We start from the raw sequence: 27,693 nt of genomic DNA, 5'->3' as shown, positions 1-27,693 counted from the left end.
AAACTGAATGGGAAGAAATCAGAGGGGGAGACAAACCATGAGAGACTCTGGACTCTGGGAACCAAACTGAGGGTTACAGAAGGGAGGGGAATGGGGGAAAGGGGTAACTGGGTGATGGGTATTAAGGAAGGCGTGTGTTATGATCATATATATATGATGAAATATTACTCAGCCCTAAAAAAGAATGAAATCTTGCCATTTGCAACAACATGGATGGAGCTAGAAAGTATAATGCTAAGTGAAGTCAGTCAGTGTTCTCCACTTCACTCATACTTAGAACTTAAGAAACGAAACAAATGAACAAAAGAACCTAGGGGAAAAAAAGAGAGAGAGAAAGAGAGAGACAAATCAAGAAATAGACTCTTAACTATAGAGACCAAACTAAAGGCTACCAGAGGGGAGGCTGGCCATCTGTATGTCTTCTTTGGAAAAAATGTCTATTCATGTCTTCTGCCCATTTTGTAACTGGATTAATTTGTGGTTTTGGGTGTTGAGTTTTATAAGTTCTTTATATATTTTGGATACAAACCCTTTATCAGATAAGTTATTTGCAAATATCTTCTCCCATTCTGTAGGTTGCCTTTCCATTTTGTTGATTGCTCCCTTTGCTGTGCAGAAGGCTTTTATTCTGATGGAGTTCCAAAGTTTATTTTTGCATTTTTTCCCCTTGCCTCAGGAGGCATATGTAGTAAGAAGTTGCTACAGCTGATGTCAAAGAGGTTACTTCTTTTGTTCTCTTCTAGGATTTTTATGGTTTCCTGTCTCACATTTAGGGCTTTAATTCATTTTGAATTTATTTTCTGTATGGTGTAAAAAAGTGGTCCAGTTTTATTCTTTTTCATGTTGCTGTCCAGTTTTCCCAACACCATTTGTTGAAGAAATTGTCTTTTTCCATTTGACTTTTTTTTCTTCTTTGTCAAAGATTAATAGACCATATAATTGTGGGTTCATTTCTGGGTTCTCAATTTTGTTCTATTGATGTATGTGTCTATTTTTGTGCCAGTATCATACTGTCTTGATCACTACAGCTTTAGGCTATAACTTGAAGTCTGGAAGTTGTGATGCTTTCAGCTTTGTTTTTCTTTTTCAAGATTTATTGGTTATTTGGGGTCTTTTTTGGTTCCATAAGCAAAGAGGTTTAAGAGTACACATGGTGATGAGCACTATATTATACACTTAAAACTAATATAACACTGTATGGTAAGTATACTGGAATTAAAATAAAAAAATAATGAAGCATTGATATTTAAACAGGGAAGTATCATTTTTCTGACAAATTCTGTTGGATTATTTTGAATGTATCCATGGATTCTTGGTAAGTAAGACATTGTCATAAGACCTCTCAGTGGCTTTCCAGATGGAATTAATTATCATCATCATAAGAGGAAATTGAGAGAAAGGGGTCCCACCTGTCGCTGGTCCCCCAGTTGGTTGGGAGCAATCAGAAATTCCTTAATCTGTGAGCTTACAAAGTTTATATCTTGGCAGGATGCTAAGGTGGTTCCCAAGGCTTTCCAAAGGAATTTCTAGAAAACAAAAGATAAGCAACAGTATGTTAAAGATTGGAAAGAAAAACGCCAATGAAAAGTAGAAAGTGTTAAATCGGTCATCCAAAGGAAGGAAATTTGGGTGACTTAATGACTACTTACTAAACATGTACTTCAATATGATCTCTTCCTGAAAGTGTTTTTTCCCCCCGCCACAGCCCCTCAGGCTCTGTCCTTACCAGTGCTCTCCTATATTCTTCCATGCCTTGTGCTGTGCCATTATAACACCTTTTACTCCCTACTGTAACGTTCAATTTTCCTTGTGCTCAGAATTTCAGTTCTCCGTAATAGAACGTCTCATGATTACTTTCAGTGTACAGTCCCTGGTAGCTAATACATGCTCAGTAAATGCTTTTAGAATACACACGTCAGTATGGTGACTAACATAATATAATAAAAAATCATTAAAAAAAAAAAGAATACACACGTCAATGAAAGTAAGGTTATTCAAAGATGATGTCATCAGATATTCTCAACCTCCAAAATATATTAACTTATTCTATAGTTTAGGAGATTTAATCTATAATAATTTTGAAAAGAATACTTTGGAAGCTCTACTATTGTCTCTCTCTCAGGAGTAGGGCGAGTTGTCCAGAGTGCTATAGAAAGGTGTCCAGGTGAAGGAGAAATGTCATACAGGAACTTTTACACACATGTTTTGTCTCTAGGAAGGGACTCTGAGTGAACTGGGGAGAGAAAACTACCAATGAGAGAACACTAGCAAGACAGTATGTGGGAAATCATTCTGTGGCTTCCACATCACTTAGAGTTGGTGGGAATGTTGGATTCATAAGCCTTAACATGGATACCACTGTAATGTCCAGATGGAGAAAAGACAAGCGGGACAGACATGACTTCCTCTTCTCTTTCATTATAATCCGTACAAGATTTAGAAGTAAGGCTGAGGGAATAGGGTAGCCCAAGAGTGGCTTCTGTTTGAACACCAGGTGTTGACCTGCCTGGAAGTAAATACGTGTATGTGTATGTGTGTATACACGCATGTGTGTGTTACATATAAATAGATCCATATTCTTATGGAGATAAGATACAAGGAAAATATTCACAAGAGAATATACTTGCCATATGGCTAAAAAAAATGAGGTCATGAAGTCCTAATTTGTTTTCTAAGACTCAAATCATTTGTAGCTATATAATATCAGATTGCCATCTCCTTATTTAAAATGTCCATCTTGTCACACACAGGAGAAAAAACTGGCCAGTTGCAGGTTTATTCCGAGGACTCTGCAGGGCTTGAAGGATTGTAGTGATTGAGTGGTCATTATGGATCAGAAGGAATCTATGGCACAGGAGGAAAGGAAAAACTGGTAGCAACCGATAGAGTTCCATTAGTACATTCAGGAGAAATCGTACAGATCAGTCCAGCTAGGGGTGAGCGGGGTACGTGAGATGACGGAGCAGAAGGAACAACTGCCCGAGTCAGAATCTGATGAGGCAGCACCCATTGCACTCTCGGATTTCCAGGCAAAAGGCCCCTATGATAATGTAACTGTGATGAGAAAAACTGTACCACACAGGAGTAGATATTAATTAGGGCTAAAGTTGCTAGAGTCCACTTAACTCCACCTTGGAGGAAGGACAAGGGAGAGTCTGGAAAAGTCTCGTGCTGCAGAAAAAACCCTGATGTTATGAAGGGGACTTTTGTGTGAAGGGTTGGCCTCAGTGCCTCCCAGTACTGTTGAGCTGTTGCTTCTCTACTGACGTTGGTCAGATTCAGTGTATTGTGTGTTCATCCTTTGAGACTTAGCAAGGAATCCTAGAAATCAGGAACGCAGAACAGGGAAAAAATGTGGTCACTTGCAAAAACAGCCAGAACCTTTCTATCCCACCTCTATCCATGCCTCCTTCCTGTGAGAGTTTGCAGCTCCTTCTACTAGTATAATCTCTTTTGCCACTCCTCAAATCTGGGCTGGACTGGTGATTTGCTTTGGCCCACAGAATGTGGCAGAAGTAATCATACGCCTTTTCTGAGCCTAGACCTCAAGAGACCTTGTATAATTCATTGCCACAACCATGAGATCAAGCCTGGGCTGGCCTGCTGGAGGAGGAGAGACCAAAAGGAACGGAAACAAGTTGTCCTAGTTGAGATCATGGCAGACCAGCCAATCCCCAGTATGCCAGTGGGGCTAATTGAGATCAAATGACTGCCCAGCTGAGTTCAGCCCATACCGTCAACCTGCAAAATTGTAAACTAAGTAGGTAGCTATTATTTTTAGCCACTAGGGTAGTTTGCTCCGCATCTAAAGCTAATTGGCACACTCTTACTTTCCTGTTGTTAAGTATGATGGCTGAGAGCCATTTAAGCAGCTCACTGCTTGAATTGCTCTGCCTGTCCATACCAACATTACCTTGGACTCATCTTGTGAAACTGGAAGCTGTTGGATGGCTGGTATTACATGAAATGCATAAGTCTAGTTTGTATGTGAGAAGACGAGGCATTGCTCACCAAATCCTCCTGATGAGCATGTCTGTAGGCTTGATAGACCAATTTGGAGAATCAGTATTCTACCAAATTAGAGAATCAATCAGTGAGAGGAAGTTTGAATATTGCATAGGAGAGTTGAGAGTTGATAATAAATAATTCGTTGGAACAGACACTTAATAATAGAACTGATGAGTTAGGAAATGTTTTTCCAGGAAAAAAATCATCCATAATGATAACCTTGATCTACTTTTTATTGAGCCCAAGTCTCCGACCAGGTACTTATTTCACTAAGGACTTTATATACTTTATCTCGTTGAACCATTATATCACTACAAACCTCAGAGCTGGGTATAACTTCCATTTTAGATGAATATACTGAGGCTCCAGAGAGGTTAAGCAATTTTCCTACACTTACATATGTAGTTAAGTAACAGAGCCTAGATTCAAACCCCATCTAGAATGAATGGCTCCAATGCAGACAGTTAGGTAGAAGCCTTTTGGGGACAGAGGAAGGAGAAAACTGGCCTTTGAGCATTCTTTTAGCTCTAAGTTTTGTTAAATCGGCGTAGATTGTTTCTTGTAGCCAGCCTCACAAAACTAGCCCAGTGGAAACCAGGATATAAACTGACATTAATCTGGTGCCGTGTCAGGGACTACTCTTTGCCTTCATTCCCTATTTTTCTTCCTTCTCTAAAACAGAACACCTGAATTTCAGCCAGGTACATGTCTGTCTCAAAGGCACCATACTACTCAGTTGTCCTTGCAGACAAGTGCTGTCCTAGGAGTAATTTTTGGTCAAATGTGAGGTGAAGAGAAGGTAGCATTTTTCTAGCAATTTCTCCCTCTTTTTAGTGGTAGTACAGACAAATTGGAAGTTGAGCAGACATTTTTGGTCAAAAGGTAAGAAGTAAGGTCCCTTAGTTGAAAGACCAACCTTCTCAAGGGAGGTGTCGCTGTAACTGCCCATTTGCTCCTTGAAATCTCGACTCAGTTGAATGGTCCAAGCTATGTCACTGATCTTCCATAAAGATTCTTTGAGCAACTGTTGCAGAAAGTGGAAGTCAGATATGAATACAACTGTTTAGTGTGCTTTCTTGATACTCTTTTATTACCTTATTTTTTTAAGTATAAATATATAGCAAAAGGGGATTATTCCGTTTCCCATTTTAAAAAACTGGTTATTTTGGAACTGTTCCTCTTATTTTATTAAAGTTTATTTATTTATCTATTTTTTTAGTGATCTCTACATCCAAGGTGGGGTTCGAACTCACAACCCCGAGATCAAGAGTCACATTCTCCTCCAACTGAGCCAGCCAGGCGCCCTTCTCTTTATTTATTTTAATAGCCATATGCTGTTATGTTCTGAATTCCCATTAAGAATAAGTTACACAGAAGTTGGAAGTAACTCCATGTAAGTGTCTTCCTTTTTTCTCTTAAATAAAAATTGCCCAAAGGCTTAAAGTAGCAACTAAACCATTTTGAAACTTAAATTGAAGTTAACATTTTTCAAGTTTTAAACAGATTTGGAAAAACGTCATTTGTCAATGTTAGTTTTGTTACATACTAAAAGAAAAAGAAAGGGACATTTTTGGAATAAAGAATTAATTAAATGTATAAGTACATTTTGCTAACTTCCTCTAGTAGCTAAACATTCCTGGTTTCACCAATTGTTCTGAGCCAGGGCCTCAGTCAGCCATCTGAACCTACTTCCTTCTTTCACTGACAATACATAAAAAGGTGTTTTTGTCTTTTTGGAGGACAAAATCCATTGCAATTTCTAAAGTCAATTATTTCTCCTGTATTTCCCCTACTTTAAGCTCAGAAAAGGACATGCAGATTTCTAGGTATTCTCTTAATAGGAACTCATTTGGTGAGTGGGCCCTTTGAAGAGAAGAAATTCAACAGCCTTGGAAGTCTGAGAGAAGGCAATTTCTAAAGTCAATTATTTCTCCTGTATTTCCCCTACTTTAAGCTCAGAAAAGCCAATGCAGATTTCTAGGTATTCTCTTAATAGGAACTCATTTGGTGAGTGGGCCCTTTGAAGAGAAGAAATTCAACAGCCTTGGAAGTCTGAGAGAAGGCAGCACATGCCAACAGTTTTGGGAGAAGGCTAAATGGAAATGCACTCAAGATTGGAAGAGGGAAAAGAATGTTCCTGAGGCTTCCCTCTGGAGAGAGAAACTTCCTTCCTAGTAAGAACTGTTACTTTAAAACGGCAGCAGTGGAAAATAAGGTAAGAATTTTGAGGGAGAGAAGGAGGGGAAGATAAAAGAAGCATGAATACAGGAGGAGAGGTGGATCATAGAATTAAAGACCAGGGAAGTAGAGTAGTTGCTTTTAAATCTCATACTGGGTAAGAATCACCTCTGGGAGTCTTTAAGACATGCCAGTTCTCAGGAACCCATCTTAGAGATTCTGATTCTGAAGGGGCAGGAATGGAACACGGAGGTGATGAGGAAAGGTCACTAAAACTTGACATTTTTAAGAAGCCATAGTTAATTTCTATGTAAACGGCTTATGAACTGAGACCCTGCTAGGTTAAAGGTTCCCTTCCCATGGGCTCCTTGACCTCCTGTAGGCTCCTGAAATCAAAATCCTCTCTGTAGAGCCAGTGTCCGGCTCCCACTTGCAATTTACCATTTTGGGGAACTTGCAACTGGTCTGGACCTTGCAAAGGTCCAAAAAGTTTATGGATGATTTTTTTTTTCTGGAAAAGTAGTGTAATGTGGCCCTTTGGTTTTTAGAAATCAGGAAAAAAATACAGTGAGAAGCAGAAAGAGGAGGAAATAGAGTTTGTATTTAGAAACACACAAGTGGAAATGATGTCAGTTTATGTTTCTTTATTTAAATGGAAAAAGAATGCGATTACAAGGAGAGGAAAAAACTGGAAATTAGAGAAGATTTAAGAAAGACACAGAAAAAATATTAGTAAGTGAAATCTTCAATACTATCTTAAACTCCTCACCAAATTGAACACTAAAGATTATTGTTCAAATTATGGTGATGTAGAGACCGTAATTCTTAAGTGATCACTTCTAACATTCTAGTCCTTTTCCTAAGGAAAGGAAACATTGTTTACTGCCCTTGGGAATCTGGATCTTTTTTGTTAAGATGGGTGACTCTAGCTGATTTTATCACCCCATCATCAACAATTAGCCTAGAAGCTACCCTTACCTGAAGCAGCATGGTTTCCCATAGCGCGATGCTGGTGTTCTTTCCTAGAAATAGAAAGTGAAAATAGAAAATAGAAACAGAAAATAAAGTCAGGACTCTGTTTCTCCCTTGCCAGGTCCCCAGTGGATGCTGGGCCCCACTTCAAGCTTTACAGAGGATGATTGTTTCAGATGAAATTTACTATGTTGCCAACTTTAAGTGCTAGTCAGGTAGGCGGAAAGTCTTCAATCCATGATACAAATCTGGGCTTTTTGCTAACTTCAACAGGAACTACCGAAATCATATTTTAATTTTTTAAAATAAATAGTAATGACTTTTTAGAACAATACCACAAGGGAGTTTCTCTAAATATAAGAGAAAGACCAGAGCAAAAGTAAAAGGTTCTGCTAAGACTATGACCCACCGGATCCTGCTGTGGTACAAGTATGTGGTAGAGAATTAGAACATAAGGAATCAAGGAAAAAACATGGCTGTCTACTTTGACTTTGCACATCAAGTTCATTGTTTTAATTGCCTCAAATGAGCCTCAGGCAGAGAAGTGGTGCCTCATTTCTTTATGTTCTTGCTTCCTTGGATAAAGACCTGATTCCACTCCCTTGTACCTTCCAGAGGCTGCAGGAGCTCAGGAAAGCGTGTTTTCCACAGGTCTACCAATTTTGGGTGAATTATCTCAGGCAGTATCTTCAAAAGTCCTATTGCACCAGCCCCACATAATTTCCCTAAACTGGCAAGCATCGATATTACCTGAAAAATGGAAGATAAAAAGCTAATCAACTGCAGGGGTATTTACAAGGCCCACCTGCCTTTTCCTCTTATCTCTGTCCCGGATGCCCTTGATTCCTACATTAGATCACCTTTCAACATATCATCAGTCTATTTCTTACTTATTTTAGAGCAAAACTAATACTTAGACAATCCTCCCCAATTTTCATCTGAGGATAAAGGTGAAAAAATACATGGAAATCACCAACCAAAAATAAACAGAAGGTACCAGCACTTGGATACATTTATTAATTAAATAAGGGCATGTGGAAACGGTACCTGAGCAAATGATACATATGGGGGAAAAAAGGAAAGAAGGAAATCTAAATAATAGATGTGCGATTTACTTGAATGGTACTTAGGGATCAAATTCAGTCTATGCTTATTTTAAAATAATAAATTAAGTCTAACAAGCATCTCAGAGCGAGAAGCTAATCTTGCCAGTAACCTTAATGAGTGTCATTAGTGTAGCAGAACATTTATTATACCATTTTAGTGTTTCTTTTGGTTTGGAGTTGCCGTGTAATTTTTATTAACATTTATTTAGAACTGAATGATCTGTATTGGCCTAAATTTATCCCACATTAGTTATTCATAACTCACTCACCAGAAGTCTGGCCAGTAGCTGTTGGGGCGAAGGAAGTTTCACTGGAAAGAGAAAGCGATTTTCATTATTGCTGGGGGGGCTCGAGAAGTTCAGGTGGGGGTTGGGTATATAATCAAAGCACCGCCTGTAGCCTTTCTGGAAATGAGCCCCTCATAAGAGAAGTGCTTTGCTTTGCACACACCAGCTCCTGTAGAGATGACAAGTGCTGTCGACTCCTTGGCGTCATTCTTCTTCCTCTCCTCTGCCATAATCAAACTTCTGATGATATTAAACAGGTAGTCCAGCGTCCCCGTGTATTCGGCGGGAACTACAAAAGTCAGGATTCTTGGCCACAGCACCTGGGGAAAACAAGGCGAGACGCAAGGATTGCGGATTCGTCCGTGAATTCTCCCGCGTCCTCACCGTGTGTTTCCCTCTGATTTAGAGCACGTTCTCTCGCCTGTTACTTTATTTTTTTTGCTCTTCGGGCCAAATCAAAATGAAATCATGCAATAAAATCTCCGCACCACACATGCCTTTTCAGGTGCGAGCTGTAGCGAGTGTTACTCAGCGCGCCTGCGTGGGTTTGCTGCTGGAATTTGGGGCAGGACAATTCTTCCTTGCGAAGAAGGGTTCTAGGCAGTGCGGGAAGTCTGCCATCCCTGGGCTCCACTCACCAGGTGCCACCAAGCCCTTTGTCAGTGTGACAAGCCAAAGTAAGTCCTCCCTGTCCCCAAAGCCCAAGACTGGAGAGTGCTGCTTTGAGAGACAATGACTGCGAGCGGGTCGTGGGTGGGCTGCTCCAGGGGCTGGCTGATCGACTTGCCCTGGCGTTCTGGCACACCCGGGGTTTTAGTCAGTCTGTTTCATATTCCCTGGGAAACTCCCTTGTCCTAATGGAAACCTAGGTGTCAACATGGACTCTTCCCCTTGTCTTGTCATCCAGATTGAATCACCAAGCCCTGTCCTTTTTTTCATTATGAGGTCTTCCACGCCCCTCCATGTTTCCTTCCTGCTCTCATGACCCTGCTCCAGTTCCTGTGAGTCACATCTGATCTATGCTCACTCTTTGCTCTCAGTCTACTCCTACGTAAATCCACTGATCTCTTACAGTTACATTTGAAATATTTAGCACTTGCTTAGCATTTGGAATGGTTCATCCATCACAAGGTGGGAATTTGGCATTTCGGGCCCATTGGAGTCTGGCCCTAGACTTCTTTTCATCATTTACTTTCACATTGAAATGTTTCAAACTTTAGGATGCATCAGAAATATTGGGATTTGTTTGCATACAGATTCATGGGCCTTATGCCCAGAATGCTTTTTTAGTAGATGTGGGATGTGGCCTGGAGATCTGCATTTTAAATAAATATTTTAGATAATCCATGAACCACACCTTAAAATGCCATTCTAGCCTCTGATCCACTTAAATTGGTCTGTTGATTGCCTCCTGTCTGTGTCGAGCATTTCTGGCCAGTTAATCCTTTCTTAGGTTATTTTGCTTAAGGCAAATACAGTTTCCAAGGCTCTTCCCAGATTATTTTTAAGCCTCAGGTGTGGCCCGAAAATGTGTGCTTTCAACACCTTCCCAGATGAATGGGGAAAGTTTAGCATTCTGAATTAGAATCTCCACTCACCACTTAACCATATGTCTAGGTTTTCAAGGGGGAAGAAGAGACATTTTGGGGAACTACTCTGTGCTGGGCACTGAACATTGCAATGTAGTTCCTCTAATCAGAGCATCAAAGAGCTGATGACGACACATGAAGTACAAAGTCTTGTCTTTACTCCTAAATGGGCAGAGCCTTAGAGAGATGATCAGAGTAACCGCCAGTGGTGACAACAGAGCCCTTACCTGGGGCATTCCAATGACCAGTGGGTCTAGGGTTTTTAAGACCTCGAGGCTTATTTCCCGGACAGATTTCTCTCCCTTTTCAATCTCTTGGGAGTTAGGTTTCATTGGTTTTTCCTTCAAGAAAGATGAAACAGGTGACCTGTTAATAATCCTTCCTGTTGGTCCCCTCCGACCTTACTTGTTCTCAGACTCTGGGGTGGAGGATACAGTCACTCAACTTAAGGGGCTCATGGAACCCAGCAATTTTGGTCTTCAGGACTTAATTTCTGTTTTAAAGTGCTCCTTGGAGGAATTGGTTAGAAAACAACACTTCTGGGTAAAGCAGAAAAGCCAAAACTGTGAAGGTCTTTGAACTACAGGTATTGCTTCTCTGGGGTTGGGGGGTGGTGGCGGGGGTGGCAAGATTTTCAAAGATACTGCCTCTTAGTGGAGGGGACTGTAATTTCAGCTGTCATGGACTCGCTAAGATCCTGATCTTACACACATGATTTTTAGGAAATTAACCCCCATTTGGCAAGTATGGATGTCTTTTGTTTTCTTTGAAGTAATTCACTTTCTCCACCTTTGTCTTAAGCCTTTGAGGACAGGTTGCCTCCTCGGGGAAAAACCATGATTCCACCTACCTTGAACCCATCATACGTCGTAAGTGATACCAGTGAAAGAGAACTGAGAACACTAGAGGCTGAAACATTTATCAATAAAAGTGATAAGACTGAAATATAACTCTCAATTAGTCACTGACTTGAGCCCTAGTTGAGTTAACTGCCCTTGTTACAGTGTAGCTTTCAAAACCGCACCCTCTCCATACCAGGTTCTTGTTGGACATGGCAAACTGGGAGAAGATGTAATCAATCAGCGGCCATCCTTCCCGGGCTTCAATGAAGCATTTCTCACACATGGTTTGAATGAGAAGGAGAGTGGAATTCCTCACCTAGAATCAGAAAAATGCATTTGCAGCATTCTGCGTTGAGCAGAACATTAATTTAGCTTCTCCTATTCCTTAACCTTCATGGATCGTTTAGTAGGAACCTTTCCAAAAAGGAGTATCAACTCAACTGAATGATGGTACTATAAATATATGGGGCAGGAAACCAGATACAGCTTATGATTTAAGGGTTACAGGAAAGGCTTTCTTTAACCAAAATCTTTCTCCTTTGCTCCCCGGACATATCCTCTGTTACTGTAGATGATGAAATGTTGGTATTGTGGGCTAAAACACTGCCTTGCTTTTAAAATCTGCCATGAAAGATAGCACGATGAACTACAGATCTACAATCCTTTAGCTACAATTTCAAAACCCACAAAACTCTGGACACTGGAATTTTGTTTCTTGATGGCGCTAACTCATTTGGTGGCAAAACCAACCCAACTGTTTTAAAACTGTTTGTAGTCTTTACTTATTCTATGTAGTGTGGATCTGCATATATTTTCTTGCAGAGATATTAATGAGTTTGATTGTAGCTACTGTCACAGTAATGTTTTTCTAAAATCAGGAAGGTTGTGAATTCTGACATATATCTGGCCCCAGGGATTCGAACAAGGGATTATGAACCTGTATCATAATTTTTAAATAATTAGGTTTGTTTATTGGATTGCTTCCCTGGAGGATAAAAAGCTCAGATCTAATTCTTTACTGAATGGGTCTTTTAATGGAGATTTGGAAGAAAAGAGTAATTTTGAATAGGGAGGCAGGGCCACAAGGTAGCAATTAGCAATCAACATAAAGGCACCAGTAGTCTACCTAAATGAGGGGGAAAAAAGTTATAAATTCTCTATTTTTGTCTGGGGAGCTGGACTTCCTTAAAGTTTCTGTCCTCTTTTATTCTACCCTAAACTGTTTTAGACATTTTTTTGATTGGCTTGGCCACTTACTGGGCCGAGTTTTTATCTGTAATCACACCATTGTTTTTTAATTTTTTAATTTTTAAAAATTTAGTATGTTTTATTTATTTATTTTTGTTTCAATTTTTAATTTAAATTCTAGTTAGTTAACATATAGTGTAATATTAGTTTCAGGAGTAGAATTTAGTGATTCATCACTTATATATAATGCCCAGTGCTCATCACAAGTGCCCTTCTTAATGCCCATCACCTATTTAACGCATCCCCCACCCATCTCCTCTCCAGCAACCCTCAGTTTGTTCTCTATCGTTAAGAGTCTGTTTTATGGTTTGCCTTTCTCTCTCTTTTTTTTTCTTTCCCCTGTGTTCACCTGTTTGTTTCTCAAATTCCACATATGAGTGAAATCGTACAGTATTTGTCTTTCTCTGACCAATTTATTCCACTTAGCATAATTATTGTTATTTACTGCATAGCTTTCGTTATAGTCACTGCAGATGAAAGTCTCTTAGGGGAATTTTCTTCTTTTCATTGGTTTCTGTATAGGGCTTTAATCCAAACGAAATATGGTTTTAATAAAAAAAATACAGTAATTTCTATTTTCTTATTTGTTCCAGTACAAGCTATATATCTTTTCTAATATGGAATACTTTAATCAAATAATCAGGGAATATTGTGCAATCTACTATGTGCAATATTTGCTCTAGATGTTCCTTAGTTGGGAAATAGGATATCTAAGCTAAAAACAAAACAAAACAGATTTAGGGGTTATTATTTTTTGGAGGAAGATATGTTATTTTTATACTTAACAATTTTTAAACCATTTGAAGAGCATAGCAGTGTGATGCTCTGGGCAAAAATCTTTTTTACTGAGAAACCCTTGAACTGAATATACTTTAGAACTTTACCTTGATAGAGTTTATCTTTCAGGGAAAGATGGAATTCTATTAAAATTGGAATTCATCACTGAGCTCTTTATAAAGCAATCTTAAAGTAGATTCTTAAAGAATGAAAACCATTTCATTAATTCCTGAAACTACCATCAACAAATTAAATTCTCTATTATTTCTCTTACTTTTATATTGAGGTCACCCATGACAACTTTGGCTGTTCTTTCAATTGAAGTGATGTGATCCCGCAGCTTGGGCTCTGAAAGACAGGGGGACAAATTAAGAGATAAGGTTCAGTAGGAGAGCAGTCTGTTCCAGGATTGATGAAAACCCATTAGAGTTATGATACATAATTGCAAAGTCTTTTGTCTCTAACATTTCATGCTATTCAATTGCCTTTTACCCTCTTTTTCTCCATTTTAAAAAAGATTTTATTTATTTATTTGAGAGAGAGTGAATGAGTGTGAGAGAGAGAGAGCACAAGCGGGGGTTGGTGCAGAGGGAGAAGCAGACTCCCCACTGAGCAGGGAGCCCAACACAGGGCTTGATCCCAGAACCCTGGGATCATGACCTGAGCTGAAAGTAGATGCTTAACCCACTGAGCCACTCAGGCACCCCTCTTCTTTTCCAATTTTTGAAAGATGTTTATTTGCTCTCTTCACTCCCTATTTTATTTCGTTTCATCTTGTTTAAAATGTTAGGTTCCAAAGTGGACTCAACACATCACGCCCAATGGATTAGCTTTAAATTCTGTGAGACTATTGCATATTTCTTGTCTGCTGATTCTTCAGTAAATCTCAGGGCTAACTGAATTTTTTGAAATGTTGTAATATAGGATAAAAATGAATTCTCATATTTTGTTGAATCCAAGATATCATCAATTTTCTGAGACACCATCATTTTATATTGTATCAAAAAAACCTTATAGTGGTTGATTATAATTAAAGATGCTATCAATTATGAGATGCATTCCAATATCATGAAAATATGTGCTTCTCGGAATTAGTGAAATATGATATTTCATTAAATTCTGCTCTTTTCTAAATGTACTGATCTGTAGAATATTGTGCATTCCTCCCACTTACCCCCTATTTATTGGGCCACTTAGCCAGCTTACTAGATCTTCTAAATTCTAAATCTGATTTTCAAATATTCTACTTCTTCTCAACTACCCACATCCATAAATATCATGAAAGAAGAGAAGTAACTGAAAATGCGTGTTTAAAAGTACTAGATTATAGGGGTACCTGGGTGGCTCAGTCAATTAAGTGTTTGCCTTCAGCTCAGGCCATGATCTCAGAGTCCTGGGATCGAGTCCCTTACTGGGCCCCCTGCTCAGTGGGGAGTCTGCTTCTCCATCTTCCTCTACCCCTCCCCCCTGCTCATTCTCTCACACCCTTTCTTCCTTTCTCTCTCTCAAATAAATAAATAAAATCTTTAAAAAAAGTAGTAGATTGTAGATGACCAAGAAGTCAGAGCTTTACTTGAATACGATCCTCTATAAACACCCCAAAGACATAGAATAAAGTTAGAGAATGCATAGGCTTCAGTTTGCTTCTTGGCACAAAATAAACCACTCTGGCTTCATTCCTTTGCTTACCCTCAGCATTGATAGCCGATCTTAACAAATTCAAGATTCCCATTCGAGTGGTTTCATTATTATTCCTCATTTGTTCATCAAAAAATTCCATCAGGTCTGCAGGGTTGGAGTGGGCTGCAGGTTTAAGAAATACTGGAGTCATAAGAACGCATTTTCACCTTAAGTAAAATACTTGTGAATAGGAAAAGCAGAATTCCATGAAGATTGTCAAAGTCATTCTTTGGTTGGAAACTAGATTTTATTGCACTGGGGTATTTTTAGTATCACAGAATTAAGCAGTTTGGTCACTAAGAGAGATTTATGTACCTAGGTCTGTATCTGTTCATACCTATAGATATGACTTTATTTGGAAATTAGGGTTTTTTACAGATGGAATCAAATTAAGGTTATTAGGGTGGGCCCTAATTTAGTATGAGACAAGAAAAGGAGAGGAGACACATCGAGAACACCTTGTGAACATGGAGGCAGATTGGAGTGATGCTTCACCAGCTGTGGAGCTAGAGAGCTACAGGGGTAAGGCAGGGAGTAGAGAAGAAAGAGAAAAGGCCTGACTCAGGTAAAGTAGTTTGGGTTTGAAATTATTAGAGATAGAGTGAAGCAGTTAATTAGGTTGGACATAGAACAGAGGAAAGAATAGATCAGAGGGATCAGTTGGGGGAGAACTAGAACATAATAGGAAGGTATGCAGTGAGGTAGTAGAAATGACATATTTTGGGGAGGGTGGAGGTGGAGGTGCGGGAGGTATGGGATTGCTCTCGTCCTTACTTTTCAGGGTCTGCGTTAGAACATAGTTTGTACACTAACTCTGAGAACCTGGTGCCTCCTCTATGACCTGCGCCAGGTATTCTAACCAGACAATAGATGGGATTGTGATGTGAGAGCAAGAAGGAAGGGGAAAGAAAGAGTGAAGGAGAGAGAGAGAGAGAGAGACAAGGAATAGATACTAAGAGATGACCAATGAGAAAAAAAGCATGACTTTGGGTTTGATACAGTTTCAAATAATCTCAAATACCAAGGAAAAAAGCATTTCCAAACCCTAGGATTACCAACTCATCTTGGTTTGCCTAGAAATAAATCCATGCATTTGTGGTCAATAAATTTTTGACAAAGGAGTAAAAAATATATAGCAGGGAAAGGATCGTCTCTTCAATAAATGGTGCTAGGAAAATGGACAGCCACATGCAAAAGAATGAAACTAGATTCCTACCTTATACTATAGACAAAAATCAAATCAAAATAAAGTCATGAATGTAAGACCTGAAACCATAAAACTCCTGGAAGAAAACATAGGCGGTGAGCTCCTTGATACTGGTCTTCACAATGATTTTTTGGATTTGACCCCAAAGCAGAAACAACAAAGGCAAAAATAAGTGGAACTATATCAAATCAAAAGTCTTCTGCTCAGCAGAAAAAACCCACAAAAACCATTAACAAAATGAAAAAGCAACATATAGGAGGGGAAAAATATTTGCCTACCATGTATCTGATAAGGGGGTTAATTCCCAAAATAGGTCTGGAAATCTTCTGGTTTTAGAACTGAAAGTTGTATCCCTGGAAGTCCATTAGTTCCAGGCAAACCAGGATGATTGGTTTCTCTACCTGTTGTGCTTCTCTAGGAAATGGGAGGCTAGGGAGAGGCACAGACTACCATGAGTTGAGGGAAGTGTGTGTGTGTGTGTGTGTGTGGAATAACTAATGTGACAGTTTGCACACCCTTCATCACTGTTGTCATCATCGCGGGAGACATTTTTATTAAAAACCCTCTGGATGCTGGGTCCTACCTAGAATGAGGAAACAGCTTGAAGCTTCAATTTCATTTTCCTTTACTGGAGGCTCCGGAACTCTGCACACCTGCATGAGAAAGAAGAATCAGGTGGGAGAGGTTAAAAACAGAAAACTGGTGGAAATGAAACAACCAGATCTGACAGCAGGGTTTTCTTACCTGCTGTAGTAGATTGATAAAGATGGTTTTTCTCAAGCCCTTTGGGAGGGCAGTGTCATAAAGGACCACCGCGGTCAGTATTTGTTTTAGACTCTAGAATGGAAGCTCTCAAAGGTTAGTTGGGGGCTGCCCGTGAAGCAGCAGCACAGGGTGTGGAAGACAATTACGTTTTTTGTGAGGAGAACAAACCCATAACCTTCCTGCGGTTACCAGTTTTCTTTAGTGATTTTGCCTCCCCCTGCCTTAGTCTGTGCCTCAGCAGCTTGAAAAGAAAATTCTTACTCCCTTTTTTGGATATTCCATCACCCAGCTCTGCCAACCTCTTCTCCACCTCATGTTTCTCAAAAAGTATTTAAGTTCAGCTGCTTAAACCAGTCTCTCAGTTCCTTAGGACCTCTGGAGACTTCCCATCTTCCAGGATGGTTGCTGGGAGGCTCTCTGAATGGGTTCCTTGAGGGTTTGGCTCTTACCTGAGTGACATGGAAATCAATCTCTTTGTCTTTATACTGGTTCAGGAGCCAGGGTACCTGGTCCAGGGCGTAGTCACAGAGGTCTTCCCGATGGAGCAGCAGGCTCACTGTGGGGCCGTGGGCCTTAACGATGGCCAGAGTCTGCAAAGGCAGCGAACAAATACCACTGCTAATACTTCACTGTGGCTTTTGTACAGTTCTCAGAATTCCAGGAGCTTTAGACACCCCCAAACAACTTTCCTCCCTGCTTCCAACCAAGAAAGAATTCTTTAAACAATGTTTAGGTTAAGATCATTGCATGAGGCAGTTATAGTTATGTTTGTATTTTTAGCTGTATCGACATCTGTATCTATACTGATACTCATTCCAATATTTGCCCCTCTTCCTATTTCTTTAACATTTCTCTACTAGTCACTCTCTTTCAAAATACTAATAAATTGAAAACTTCCCTCATATTAAAAAAAAATCTTCTACTCCATATCACTTTGACCCCAATTCTGTTTCTTTCCTTTCTCCAAAAAAAGTAAGTGATGAATCACTAAATTCTACTCATGAAACCAATATTTCACTATATGTTAACTAACTAGAATTTAAATAAAAACTTGAAACAAACAACAAGCGAAGCTTTCTGAAAGAGAGGTTTACGTTTGCTATCTCCACTTCCCACCTCTCATTTACTCTTCAATCCACTCTGGCTTCTGTTGACATAAAAAATGAATAAGTATAAAATATAAATGTAAATAGGCTGATTGTAAAAATTCAGAAATCACAAAAGTCATGAAGAAGAAAACACCGTATTCACATTGCTGACAGTATCCATAGATAATCACTGGTGTATTTTAATATTTTTTACATTTCTTTAATATGTAGTTCTGCATTCTGCTTTTTCTACCTAATATTATGTGATGAATTTTTTTTTCCATCAGCTAAGTTTTATTGTCTAGCAAACCATCTCAAAACTTAGTGGCTCAGGTTAGACTGGCAAAAATAGACAAGGCAAGAAACAACAATTGCTGGAGAGGATGTGGAGAAAGGGGATCCCTCCTACATTGTTGGTGGGAATGCAAGTTGGTACAGTCACTCTGGAAAACAGTGTGGAGGTTCCTTAAAAAGTTAAAAATTGAGCTACCCTATGATCCAGCCATTGCACTACTGGGTGTTTACCCCAAAGATACAGATGTAGTGAAGAGAAGGGCCATATGCACCCCAATGTTCATAGCAGCAATGTCCACGATAGCTAAATCGTGGAAGGAGCCTAGATGCCCTTCAACAGATGACTGGATTAAGAAGTTGTGGTCCATATATACAATGGAATATTACTCAGCAATCAGAAAGAACGAGTTCTCAACATTTGCTGCAACATGGACAGCACTGGAGGAGATAATGCTAAGTGAAATAAGTCAAGCAGAGAAAGACAACTATCATATGATTTCTCTCATCTATGGAACATAAGAACTAGGATGATCGGTAGGGGAAGAAACGGATAAAGAAAGGGGGGTAATCAGAAGGGGGAATGAGAGACTATGGACTATGAGAAACAAACTGAGGGCTTCAGAGGGGAGGGGGTGGGGGAATGGGATAGACTGGTGATGGGTAGTAAGGAGGGCACGTATTGCATGGTGCACTGGGTGTTATACGCAACTAATGAATCATCGAGCTTTACATCAGAAACCGGGGATGTACTGTATGGTGACTAACATAATATAATAAAAAATCATAAAAAAAAAACTTAGTGGCTCAGAATAACAACCATTTATCTCACTCAAGTGTGTGTCAGCTGAATGATTCTTCTAAGCAATTGGACATTTCCAAGCAATGGACGCCTTTCAAGATTATCCTCGGTTGAGCACGGTAACAACAGACGCCATAGATCTCTCTCTACTTCTTGAATATTATTCCTTTGTTAGTTTCTAAGATCTCATTCTTGTTTAGAACCCTTCAAAGGTTTCTTATTTCCTATTAAAAAAAAAGTCCAAACTCCTGTGTAGCTTTCCAGGCTCCTCATTATGTGGCCAAGACCAAAACCTTTTCTGGTTTTATTTGTTTCTGCTTCTTATATCTCCTTTCTCTTCCCCCCTTCCCTTTCTCCCACTGGACTCACTCAAGTGTGCGTCTTAGCCTGTCTCCAGCCTCTGCTTCAGCAGCTCTTATTGCCTGTTTAGGGAATGCCTCTTGCTTGAGTGAACGTCTGTACAGGCTGCGAGCTTAGCTGCAATGTCACAGCCTTTGCAGTACCCACCACAGGAGTTAAGTGCTTCTCTCTCTCTGTTCCCTCATTACTGTGTGCACCTTCTCGTCACTTGTTTAACTTTTCCTGGGGGAAACTGGGAAAGTACTTATGAATTTGTATCGAATTGTGTTTTTCAGGAGCTTTGTAGAAAAGATTTCTACAGAAAATTTAAAAATTCCATGTTTGCTAATGATTTAACAACCCCAGCATGTTAAAAAAATAATTAAATGGTTTGGTAGCTTAAAGTGTAGAGAAGAAACTGACCTAGAGAGGGCTAAGGGTTATACCTTTTATAATATAGGAATAAAAGACCTGAATAAGATGTAACTTAACCTCCATTTAGAAATTATACTGATTAAGCAAGATAGGCATGGGATTCCATGTGCACGCACTTTGTAATCTCTTCTGCACAAGGCCTCATGATCTTTTGAAGCAGTCATGAACATCCTTTAGATGTTATTTTATTTCCTTGTCATCTTTATAGATATGGGAAATTTTTGCGGGCTGTTGTTTTTCCTAATCAGTGACTCAGGCCAAATATGGATAATAAGACATGAAATAATGAATTTCTATATATATTTCACTCATCTTCAGTTAGTTATTGTTCTTTCCACACACTGGAATGTCAGTTCCATGAGAGTGGGGATTTTGGTCTGTTCAATCCCTGCTGTCTCCCCAGCATGGGGAAGAGTGTCTGGCATGTCGTGGGGACTCAATAAATATTAGTTTGAGAATGAATAAATAGTGATTTGAAACAGGAAAAACAAAAGCGTTGATAAACCTGATAAAACACAACTCATAGTTTTCCAAAACAACTGAGATTAATGATCACGTCAGAGAGTGGAGGAGTTCAAGCAGCACGGAAGGAGAGCTAGCTCGGGGCATGGTGAGGCCCCCACTCACTTGCATGGGCGAGGTAATGGGGGCCCACTTCTCCATTATATACCGGAACAGCATGAAGATCTTGTCAGATAGTCTGTTGGCGTCCAGTCTTGGATAGGGGAAGTCTCTCCAGTGGTTGACATACTTGTAAATGGCCTTGCTGAACTTCTCAAGGGCTGCATTTTAAAAACAACCACAGACTGAGAAAAATATAAAGATGGGAGGGCCCATAAGATAATTTGAGAAGAGTGTACCGATGATTAACAAATGTGTGATAGTTTCTACAAAATGTTATGATTGTACGAAATTAACATATAAAAAGTCAGTGAAACATAAGTTAAACCCATAATGATAATACAACAAACTGCCTAGAATTGCTAAAATTTCAGACAATGTCAAATGTTGGTAAGACTAAGGTGCAGCTGGTGTTTTCACATACTGCTGGGGAGAGCGTGAATTGATACATACACTTTAGAAAACTGTTTGACACTATCTACCAAAGTTGAATATGTGTTCCCTACGACCCAGAAATTCCACTCCTAAGTATGCAGTCGTTAGATACACAAATATATAGGCACTAAAAAACTTGTACAAGAATGTTCATATTCACTTTTTTGGGGGTCATAGCCTCCAACAGAAAACAGAAAATGTCTGTCAATGGGTACAATAGACGAATCGTAGTATAGACAGGTAATAGTATCCAGAAGTGAACACGGACTGCAGCTTCACACAACAGCAGGTCTGAATCTGACAACTAGGGGACACTAATCTATGGTGTTAGAAGTCAGGCTTGTGACTACCCTTGGAAAGGATGGAGATCATGATGATTGGCAGGAAAGGTGAGGTGGGCTTCTGGGGTGTTAGTAATATCCCACTTCTTGACCTGAGTGGTGGTCAAATGAGTAAGTTCATTTTGGGACAACTCATCAACCTGTACACTTCTGATTTGTATGTTTTTCTATGGGTCTGTTTCATTTCAATAAAATAAAAAAAATGTTGGGCCTGCAAAAATATCATTTGGACCATGAACCCATATATATTTGCATGAAACACATTAAATGATATTATTTGTTCCTTCAGCCCTCATGTTGCACTAGATGATGAAGAGAATTCATAGTTTACTCCTCCATGATACTTCACCTGCAAAGAATACTCTGGAAAGATCCCGAGTATCTTAGAGCTGGCCATGTATTGACTCATTCACATTCCCTTTAAGTTGATAATCTCCTGCTATGCTTTGTCATAATCTTGCGTGCATGTGTGTGTGTGTGTATGTGTGTTTGTCTGGCACTGGCCAAAAGCAACATGAGGGAAAGGATGTCTTATCTTTTGATGGTCTCTGAAGCAATGAGCACAATATCTGCTTATCGGCTGATTGAATGAAGAGCTGGATAGACGGATGGATGACTATGAAATTTTATACCTATTCTTTAGTGGCAGTCAGGCAAAAGTTGCTTTAGGACCAAAGGGCACTAGATAACTTTATAACACAAAGACAGAGAATCCCTTATTCAATGTCATGATGATTTCTAACTTTATTTCTTGTTCCCTGTTGGGTTGTTGATATTGCAGGTAGAAACGCTATTGCAAGCCCCAAAGTTTATTTGCAAGAACACAGTGTTAGCTGTGATAGTAAGTAAGGAAAATAAAAAGTATTGAAAAGTGAGCTAATCTAGTATGATTGCTCAAGTTCTTGAGCCAGACTGTCCTATTCAAACCTTGGCTGTGCCACACACTAGCTGTATGACCGCAGGCAAGCTGTTAACTTTCTATGCCTCAATTTTCTCATCTGCAAAACGAAGGAAAAATGTTACTTACCTAATGGGGTTGCTGTGAGGTTAAAGGAAATGATAATCTTAAAATACCCAAGGCAGTATTCAGGTACATAGTAAATTCTCAGTATATACCAGACACAAATATTGCTTCCATTGAGGACAGAAAAGACAAAATGGCCAAAACAGAACAGAGAAGACTTGGTTGAGAGGTAAAGATGACATTCCTGACAGCATGGGCTTTTAAACATTACAGAGTGGTAGTGTTGGGGGGTTTAGAGGGGAGAGGGATCCCAGCGATCACTTTATTTAATGTGTTTAGAGGTAAAAATGAGATTGAGAGAGGCCAGAGTCACCTGATGGTTTAGTGGATATTCAGCGAGAAGAGTTCAGTCTCCAGACTCAGCCAAGAAGCCTCTCACTGTGCTGTATGTGCTTTTCCTGGAATTCCAGGGCATTTTCTTCTCTGTAGACTCTAGATTACTCTAGATGTATTTCAGTGCGGGGGTAGAGGGAATTCGTGACCCACGGTTTGTTTACCTGTTTTCCTTAACTCTATGATTGCTTGTACTTTGCTTAGCTTGATTGCTTATCATTATTACAATATTACATTATAAAGTGATGCCAACATTTCGTCTACTGCTCAGAGCTGGTGAGCTCCCAGAACCAGTATGGGGAAAGTGTGATCCAACGACAGAAGGAGGCTAGTAGAAATAGAGGTGATTTAGGGCAGTGGAAAGTGTACAGACCACAGTCACATAGGCTTGTCACCACTTTGAGGAAATTGTTTAATTTTCATGACCCTCAGTTTCTCATCTGTAAAATGGGGGGGGGTGGCGGTAATAGTAATGACCTTACTCTGAGGATTGAGACAGAAAGAATTATAATTGCTTTGAGGACTGAGAGAGGGAAGTCCCTGCAGAGAACCTTCCATGTGGTAGACACTCAATAAATGGAAGCTGTTATTATTAGAAAGAACAGAACTAGAGTGAAAGGAAAGATAAAACATCTGCTCAATTCAGAGTCTGGTCTTAACCAAGAGGAAACCATAGGGATACGCACCAGTGCAGAAAACTGCCTTCATTCCTTCATCCTCAGCCAGCCTGAGCATGGTTTGCATGGTTAGCAGGGTCATCATCATGAAGGGGATACTCTGGGACACTGCCAAGAGGGGCACAAGAGGAGAAAAGCATTATCCTCACACCGGGCAGTTCTGTGATTGTCCACGTCAGCGAGAAGCATTTCAAGGCTGTGTCGGGGAGACAGTTGAGGTGCAGCAGGAAGACACTCTCCTCTATCCCTCTTTTGCCATAATGCCTGGCTCTAGTTAGAGAATCAAGGAGTGGTTGGTTTAAAGCAAGGTGCTAGCTACAAAGTCACCTGTGCCTGTTGTTTGTGGCAATTGCCTCTTCAGATAATTGTTTGATTAATGTCCATCCCTCCCACCAGAACTTGGCTGCATCCCCAGGGCCTCTCCCAGGTAACAGATGCTCGATAAAAATAAATAAATAAATAAATAAATAAATAAATAAATAAATATCTGTTAAATAAAGTGCTGTAGAAAAACAATCCTAACAAACGCTTACTTCATGTAAGTGTTCGGTGGTTTGCAGAGCATGCCTTGTGGAAAAAGGGCTTTTGCAAACACAAAGCCAGGTGAAAGGGACGGTGAGGGTGGGAGAGTCCAGCAAAATCCAGAGCAGCGGGGACTAACGGCGGGTCAGCAGACTCATCTATGCTCAGAAACGTCTGCCTAAATCCCACTATCGATACTCTTTAGTACGGCAGAAGGAAAGTATGTTCTCCTGCCTGCTGTTGGCACCCATCTGGTTTTAGACACTTAGCCAGGGTGGATGTTTCCCAGGAAAATGTGGAGATTACTTCCTCCATACCGTAGCTGGTTGCCAGTTCAGCCAGAGCAAGCACGATGAATTCATCTGGGAGCTCCAGGATCCTGAAGTTACTTTGAACTTCATACATCACAGAGTTGAAATCATGCGCAGCAAGAGACACCAAAACCTCCCCAGCTAGCATTCTGGTTTCTCTGAGGATCTGAGGAAGAAACAACAACTAGAGGAAGAACAGAGGGAGTTTGCAGAGAGGTAATAGTCTAGATAATAGAATTCTAAGTTTCCCTGACTTTGGGATATAGAAAGAACAGGCTGTTACAAACCCAGGGGGAGAAGTCTCTAGGGTGGGGCTCGTTAGCTGCCAAGCAGACGTAACTGTAATGAACTTTAAAACCAGGTTTCGATAAGGTTCTTATAAACTTGAGGTCAGTATACATTTTCTTGCTAATTGAACAGGCACTATGACCACAGGATCTACGCTTTATGTATAAGCGATGAATCACTGTGATTAAAAGACTGCAGGGAATGGTGAAAGGGAAATGGGACCAGGAGTCTAGACTTTTCGGTTTTAATATTGTCCTGATCTAGTTATCTTTGATACTGGAGATATTTGGAGGGACTTCTGCTTTTGGTAATGTTGCACTAGGTAAATTTAATCGACTCTCCTGCTAAGGAAAATAAAAAGAGCTGGAGAAGCTATCAGAAAATATACACATAAAAACATCACAATATAGGGTGGAATGAATTATTAAATTGAGATCTGGAAAAGATTGGGAATCCAGAGAGATAAGTCCTATATTTGAGGCTGCTTTGCAGTATTTTGGGAGAATAGACAGAATTTAGGACCAACAAATAGTAAGGCCCCGGTCATCCCACTTCTTATCTCTTGGCCTAAGACTCCAAAAGGCTGCATTTAACTGAAAGGTTCACTTGGCCCTCCATGGACTGTAGTCCAACTTGGAATCACAGAAGTGCCCCCCACCCCAATCTTAAGTCCTGAAATTAATCATGGTTTGTTAGTACCCTCGGCAGGTAAGAATCCCTTCTGGAAGAAAACACCTTAGAACTCAAATTATTTCTACAAATAATTTTTCAGGTATAATGCCTAGCATAGGTAGCTAAGTAGGCACGTGAAGAGATAATAATTCATACGGAAAACAAGAAAACTGGGTTCTAATTACTTGTTCTGTCAATAGATAGCTGTGTTATTTTGAAAAAAATCTCTCCAAGCATCAACATGCTCATCTAAAAGTGGAAGGGATAATATTATCTCTAAAGTCTTTTTTTAGCTTTGCTTCAGTTTCCTTATCTGTGAAGGGATAAATAATCAGTACGGTAATGATATCTTAGTTACCACGAAGGAACAAATGAAAGTAATTTGCAATCCAGACAGCAACGTGGGAAAAGCTTATAAATATCTACGTGGGTGTATTTGGGTCACTTAAAGATCAGTTGCGACCCTGACATTGATTCATCATTAAGAATCAAACTTACATTGTTGTCTCTCATGTCCTTAGAAGCATAATAAATCAACCGTTGGACAATTGCGTCATCCAAGATGTCACTATTCTGAATGATGGAAGTGAGATGACTATAAATGTCTTCCTGTGAACATACAAGTGGATACACAGAATTTGATTTGCAAAACTAAAGGAATCATATGAAGTGCAAATGATTAGCACCAACAAAATGAGCAATGTGTTTCTACTTCACAATGAATTTTATACATCTTTTTTAAAATTTAAATTCAATTAGCTGACTTATATAACATTGTTAGTTTCATATGTAGTGTTCAATAATTTATCAGTTTCATATTATGACACCCAGTGCTCATTACATCACGTGCCCTCCCTATTGGGGGATTTTATGCATCTTAATTGGGGCTTCCCAAACATAATATGCAACTTTAGGAGACAAAAGCTTATATGTAAAGCAAAGTTCTTATTGAAAACTATTTTAACCTGACTACATTACTATGACAAAATCTAATTGAAGGTGGAGGTAGGCTACTTAACATATCAAAGTCTTGAAAGTCATTGGAGTAGGGCACTCAGGGGAATGGAAATGCTCGTTACCCAAACCACTGCTCCTACCACCGGGAAGTGACTATGGTATTAAGAAACACACTGTGGGGGCGCCTGGGTGGCACAGCGGTTAAGCGTCTGCCTTCGGCTCAGGGCATGATCCCGGCGTTCTGGGATCGAGCCCCACATCAGGCTCCTCCGCTATGAGCCTGCTTCTTCCTCTCCCACTCCCCCTGCTTGTGTTCCCTCTCTCGCTGGCTGTCTCTGTCTCTGTCGAATAAATAAATAAAATCTTTAAAAAAAAAAACAACACACTGTGATTCCCAAACAGGCTGATGAGCTATGAAACTGGATCCTAAGGGAGATTTATAAGCCCTGGGCCTTATTCATGCCTTATAGAAAGAACGTTGTGAATTGTTTTGGACAGAGCTGCAGCCTCGGGATCACAGGACTTGTCCACGTGCTGTGCGAGGGGACTCTTCTCAATCGCTTAGGTGGCTCCATGGCCTCTGATAGATGAGAGACTGGGGTCCTGAAATGCCCAACAGCCTCAAGCATATTGTCTTCAAGGTACCGTGCCCATGTTGAAGGTAGGAAGTGATTTCTTTTGCATAAGGGGTTCTAACACGCAATCAGGGTTGAGAAGCACCGGATTAGGAGATAAAGGTGTAGACCCTGTCCTTCCCAGGGAGGCTGCCCTGGATCATGACTTGTTTTGGAGTCAGAGGCTTGTGTTCTGGTCACATACCTGCTCTGGGTCTCATTCTTCTTAGCTGTGAAATGGGAACAGCCATGCCTACCTCATAAAGGTGTGGGGGTGACTATAATACAAGTCGCCATGTTTGGAAAGCATCTCGGGTGCTGCTTCCTAGATAAGTGTCCCTTGGAGGTAGCTGTTGTTATTTCACAAAAGGTTGTTGGAGCCAGAAAAGCCTTCACATCCCAGAGACATAATCTCTAACCGTGGGACAGCATCACAGATGAGTAGGGGAGATCTTTGGGGATTTTCACAGGAACTCTCAGCTCCTACTGGAGGAGACCCTCATCTGCATGGTTCTAAGTCTGGCCTCCCCTCTTTCCACATCTGCCTGGATCAGGTTATAGAAAGGGGTATTCTTTTGCTAGCTTCCAGAATTGGATGCTCTGATTCCTTAAATGCCAAATATCATTGTTTAAACATTACAGTGACTTCCATTATAACTGTACTTTTTGGAAGATTGAATACTGTGTATGAAGCCAGAGAGAAAAGAAGAAATCAAGTCAAGGAAGGAGGTATAGGAAATGTTACAATAATTTCACTAGGAAAAGTAAATGCAAAAGAGATTTTTCCTATTTTCCTTACCTTACTAATATTATCTTCTATGTTCAGCATGCCTAGAGTGAGGTTAATATCTCCAAAAGTCTCTAAAATGTACAAAAATAGAAGAATTAAGTTTCTGCTGAAATGCTCTCCTATTAATTCCTATGCAATAGTTACAGACAATTTCTTTTTCTCTTGACTTCTCTTTGCCCCCAAACCCCGTTTTTCTTGAACATTAGCTCTTTGATGACAGGAGCTGTGTTTTATTCATACTTCATATACTTGACATACTTGCAAATAACAGATACTTAGTATTTTTTTCAAAACCTGAATTAAAGGTGAAGGGGAAGATGAAAGATGCTATACTCCAGGGCATCTGCTCATATGCCTTCTGCTCAGGTCATGATCCCAGGGTCCTGGGATGGAGGCCCACATGCAGCTCCCTCTCTTTCTCCCTCTGCCCCCCACCCCCCGCTTGTGCTTTTTCTCTTTCTCAAATAAATAAATAAATCTTAAAAAAAAAAAAA

The 27,693-nt window shown here is 39.9% G+C and overlaps 1 protein-coding gene across 1 annotated transcript in view; it reads right to left on the bottom strand.

Moving 5' to 3' along the window:
- The window catches only part of MROH2B (maestro heat like repeat family member 2B), a 58,117-nt gene that overhangs the window by 29,529 nt on the left and 895 nt on the right, over positions 1-27,693 (bottom strand). The window contains exons 2-19 of the mRNA XM_008692759.1: positions 27,209-27,270; positions 25,337-25,447; positions 23,885-24,044; positions 23,055-23,153; positions 20,242-20,396; positions 17,109-17,249; positions 16,639-16,731; positions 16,478-16,547; positions 14,697-14,810; positions 13,282-13,355; positions 11,176-11,298; positions 10,368-10,481; positions 8,715-8,871; positions 8,534-8,574; positions 7,767-7,908; positions 7,165-7,208; positions 4,925-5,032; positions 1,410-1,526 (exon numbers count right to left, since the gene is read on the bottom strand). Coding sequence (XP_008690981.1) covers positions 1,410-1,526; positions 4,925-5,032; positions 7,165-7,208; positions 7,767-7,908; positions 8,534-8,574; positions 8,715-8,871; positions 10,368-10,481; positions 11,176-11,298; positions 13,282-13,355; positions 14,697-14,810; positions 16,478-16,547; positions 16,639-16,731; positions 17,109-17,249; positions 20,242-20,396; positions 23,055-23,153; positions 23,885-24,044; positions 25,337-25,447; positions 27,209-27,270 — 1,925 coding nt within the window. The remainder of the gene's footprint in view (positions 1-1,409; positions 1,527-4,924; positions 5,033-7,164; positions 7,209-7,766; positions 7,909-8,533; positions 8,575-8,714; positions 8,872-10,367; positions 10,482-11,175; positions 11,299-13,281; positions 13,356-14,696; positions 14,811-16,477; positions 16,548-16,638; positions 16,732-17,108; positions 17,250-20,241; positions 20,397-23,054; positions 23,154-23,884; positions 24,045-25,336; positions 25,448-27,208; positions 27,271-27,693) is intronic.

This window comes from Ursus maritimus, unplaced genomic scaffold, assembly GCF_017311325.1.
Source record: "Ursus maritimus isolate PB19 unplaced genomic scaffold, ASM1731132v1 scaffold_15, whole genome shotgun sequence".
Lineage (NCBI taxonomy): Eukaryota > Metazoa > Chordata > Mammalia > Carnivora > Ursidae > Ursus > Ursus maritimus.
Note: the sequence above shows the minus strand (reverse complement) of the source record. Positions and strands in the feature narration are given on the sequence as shown.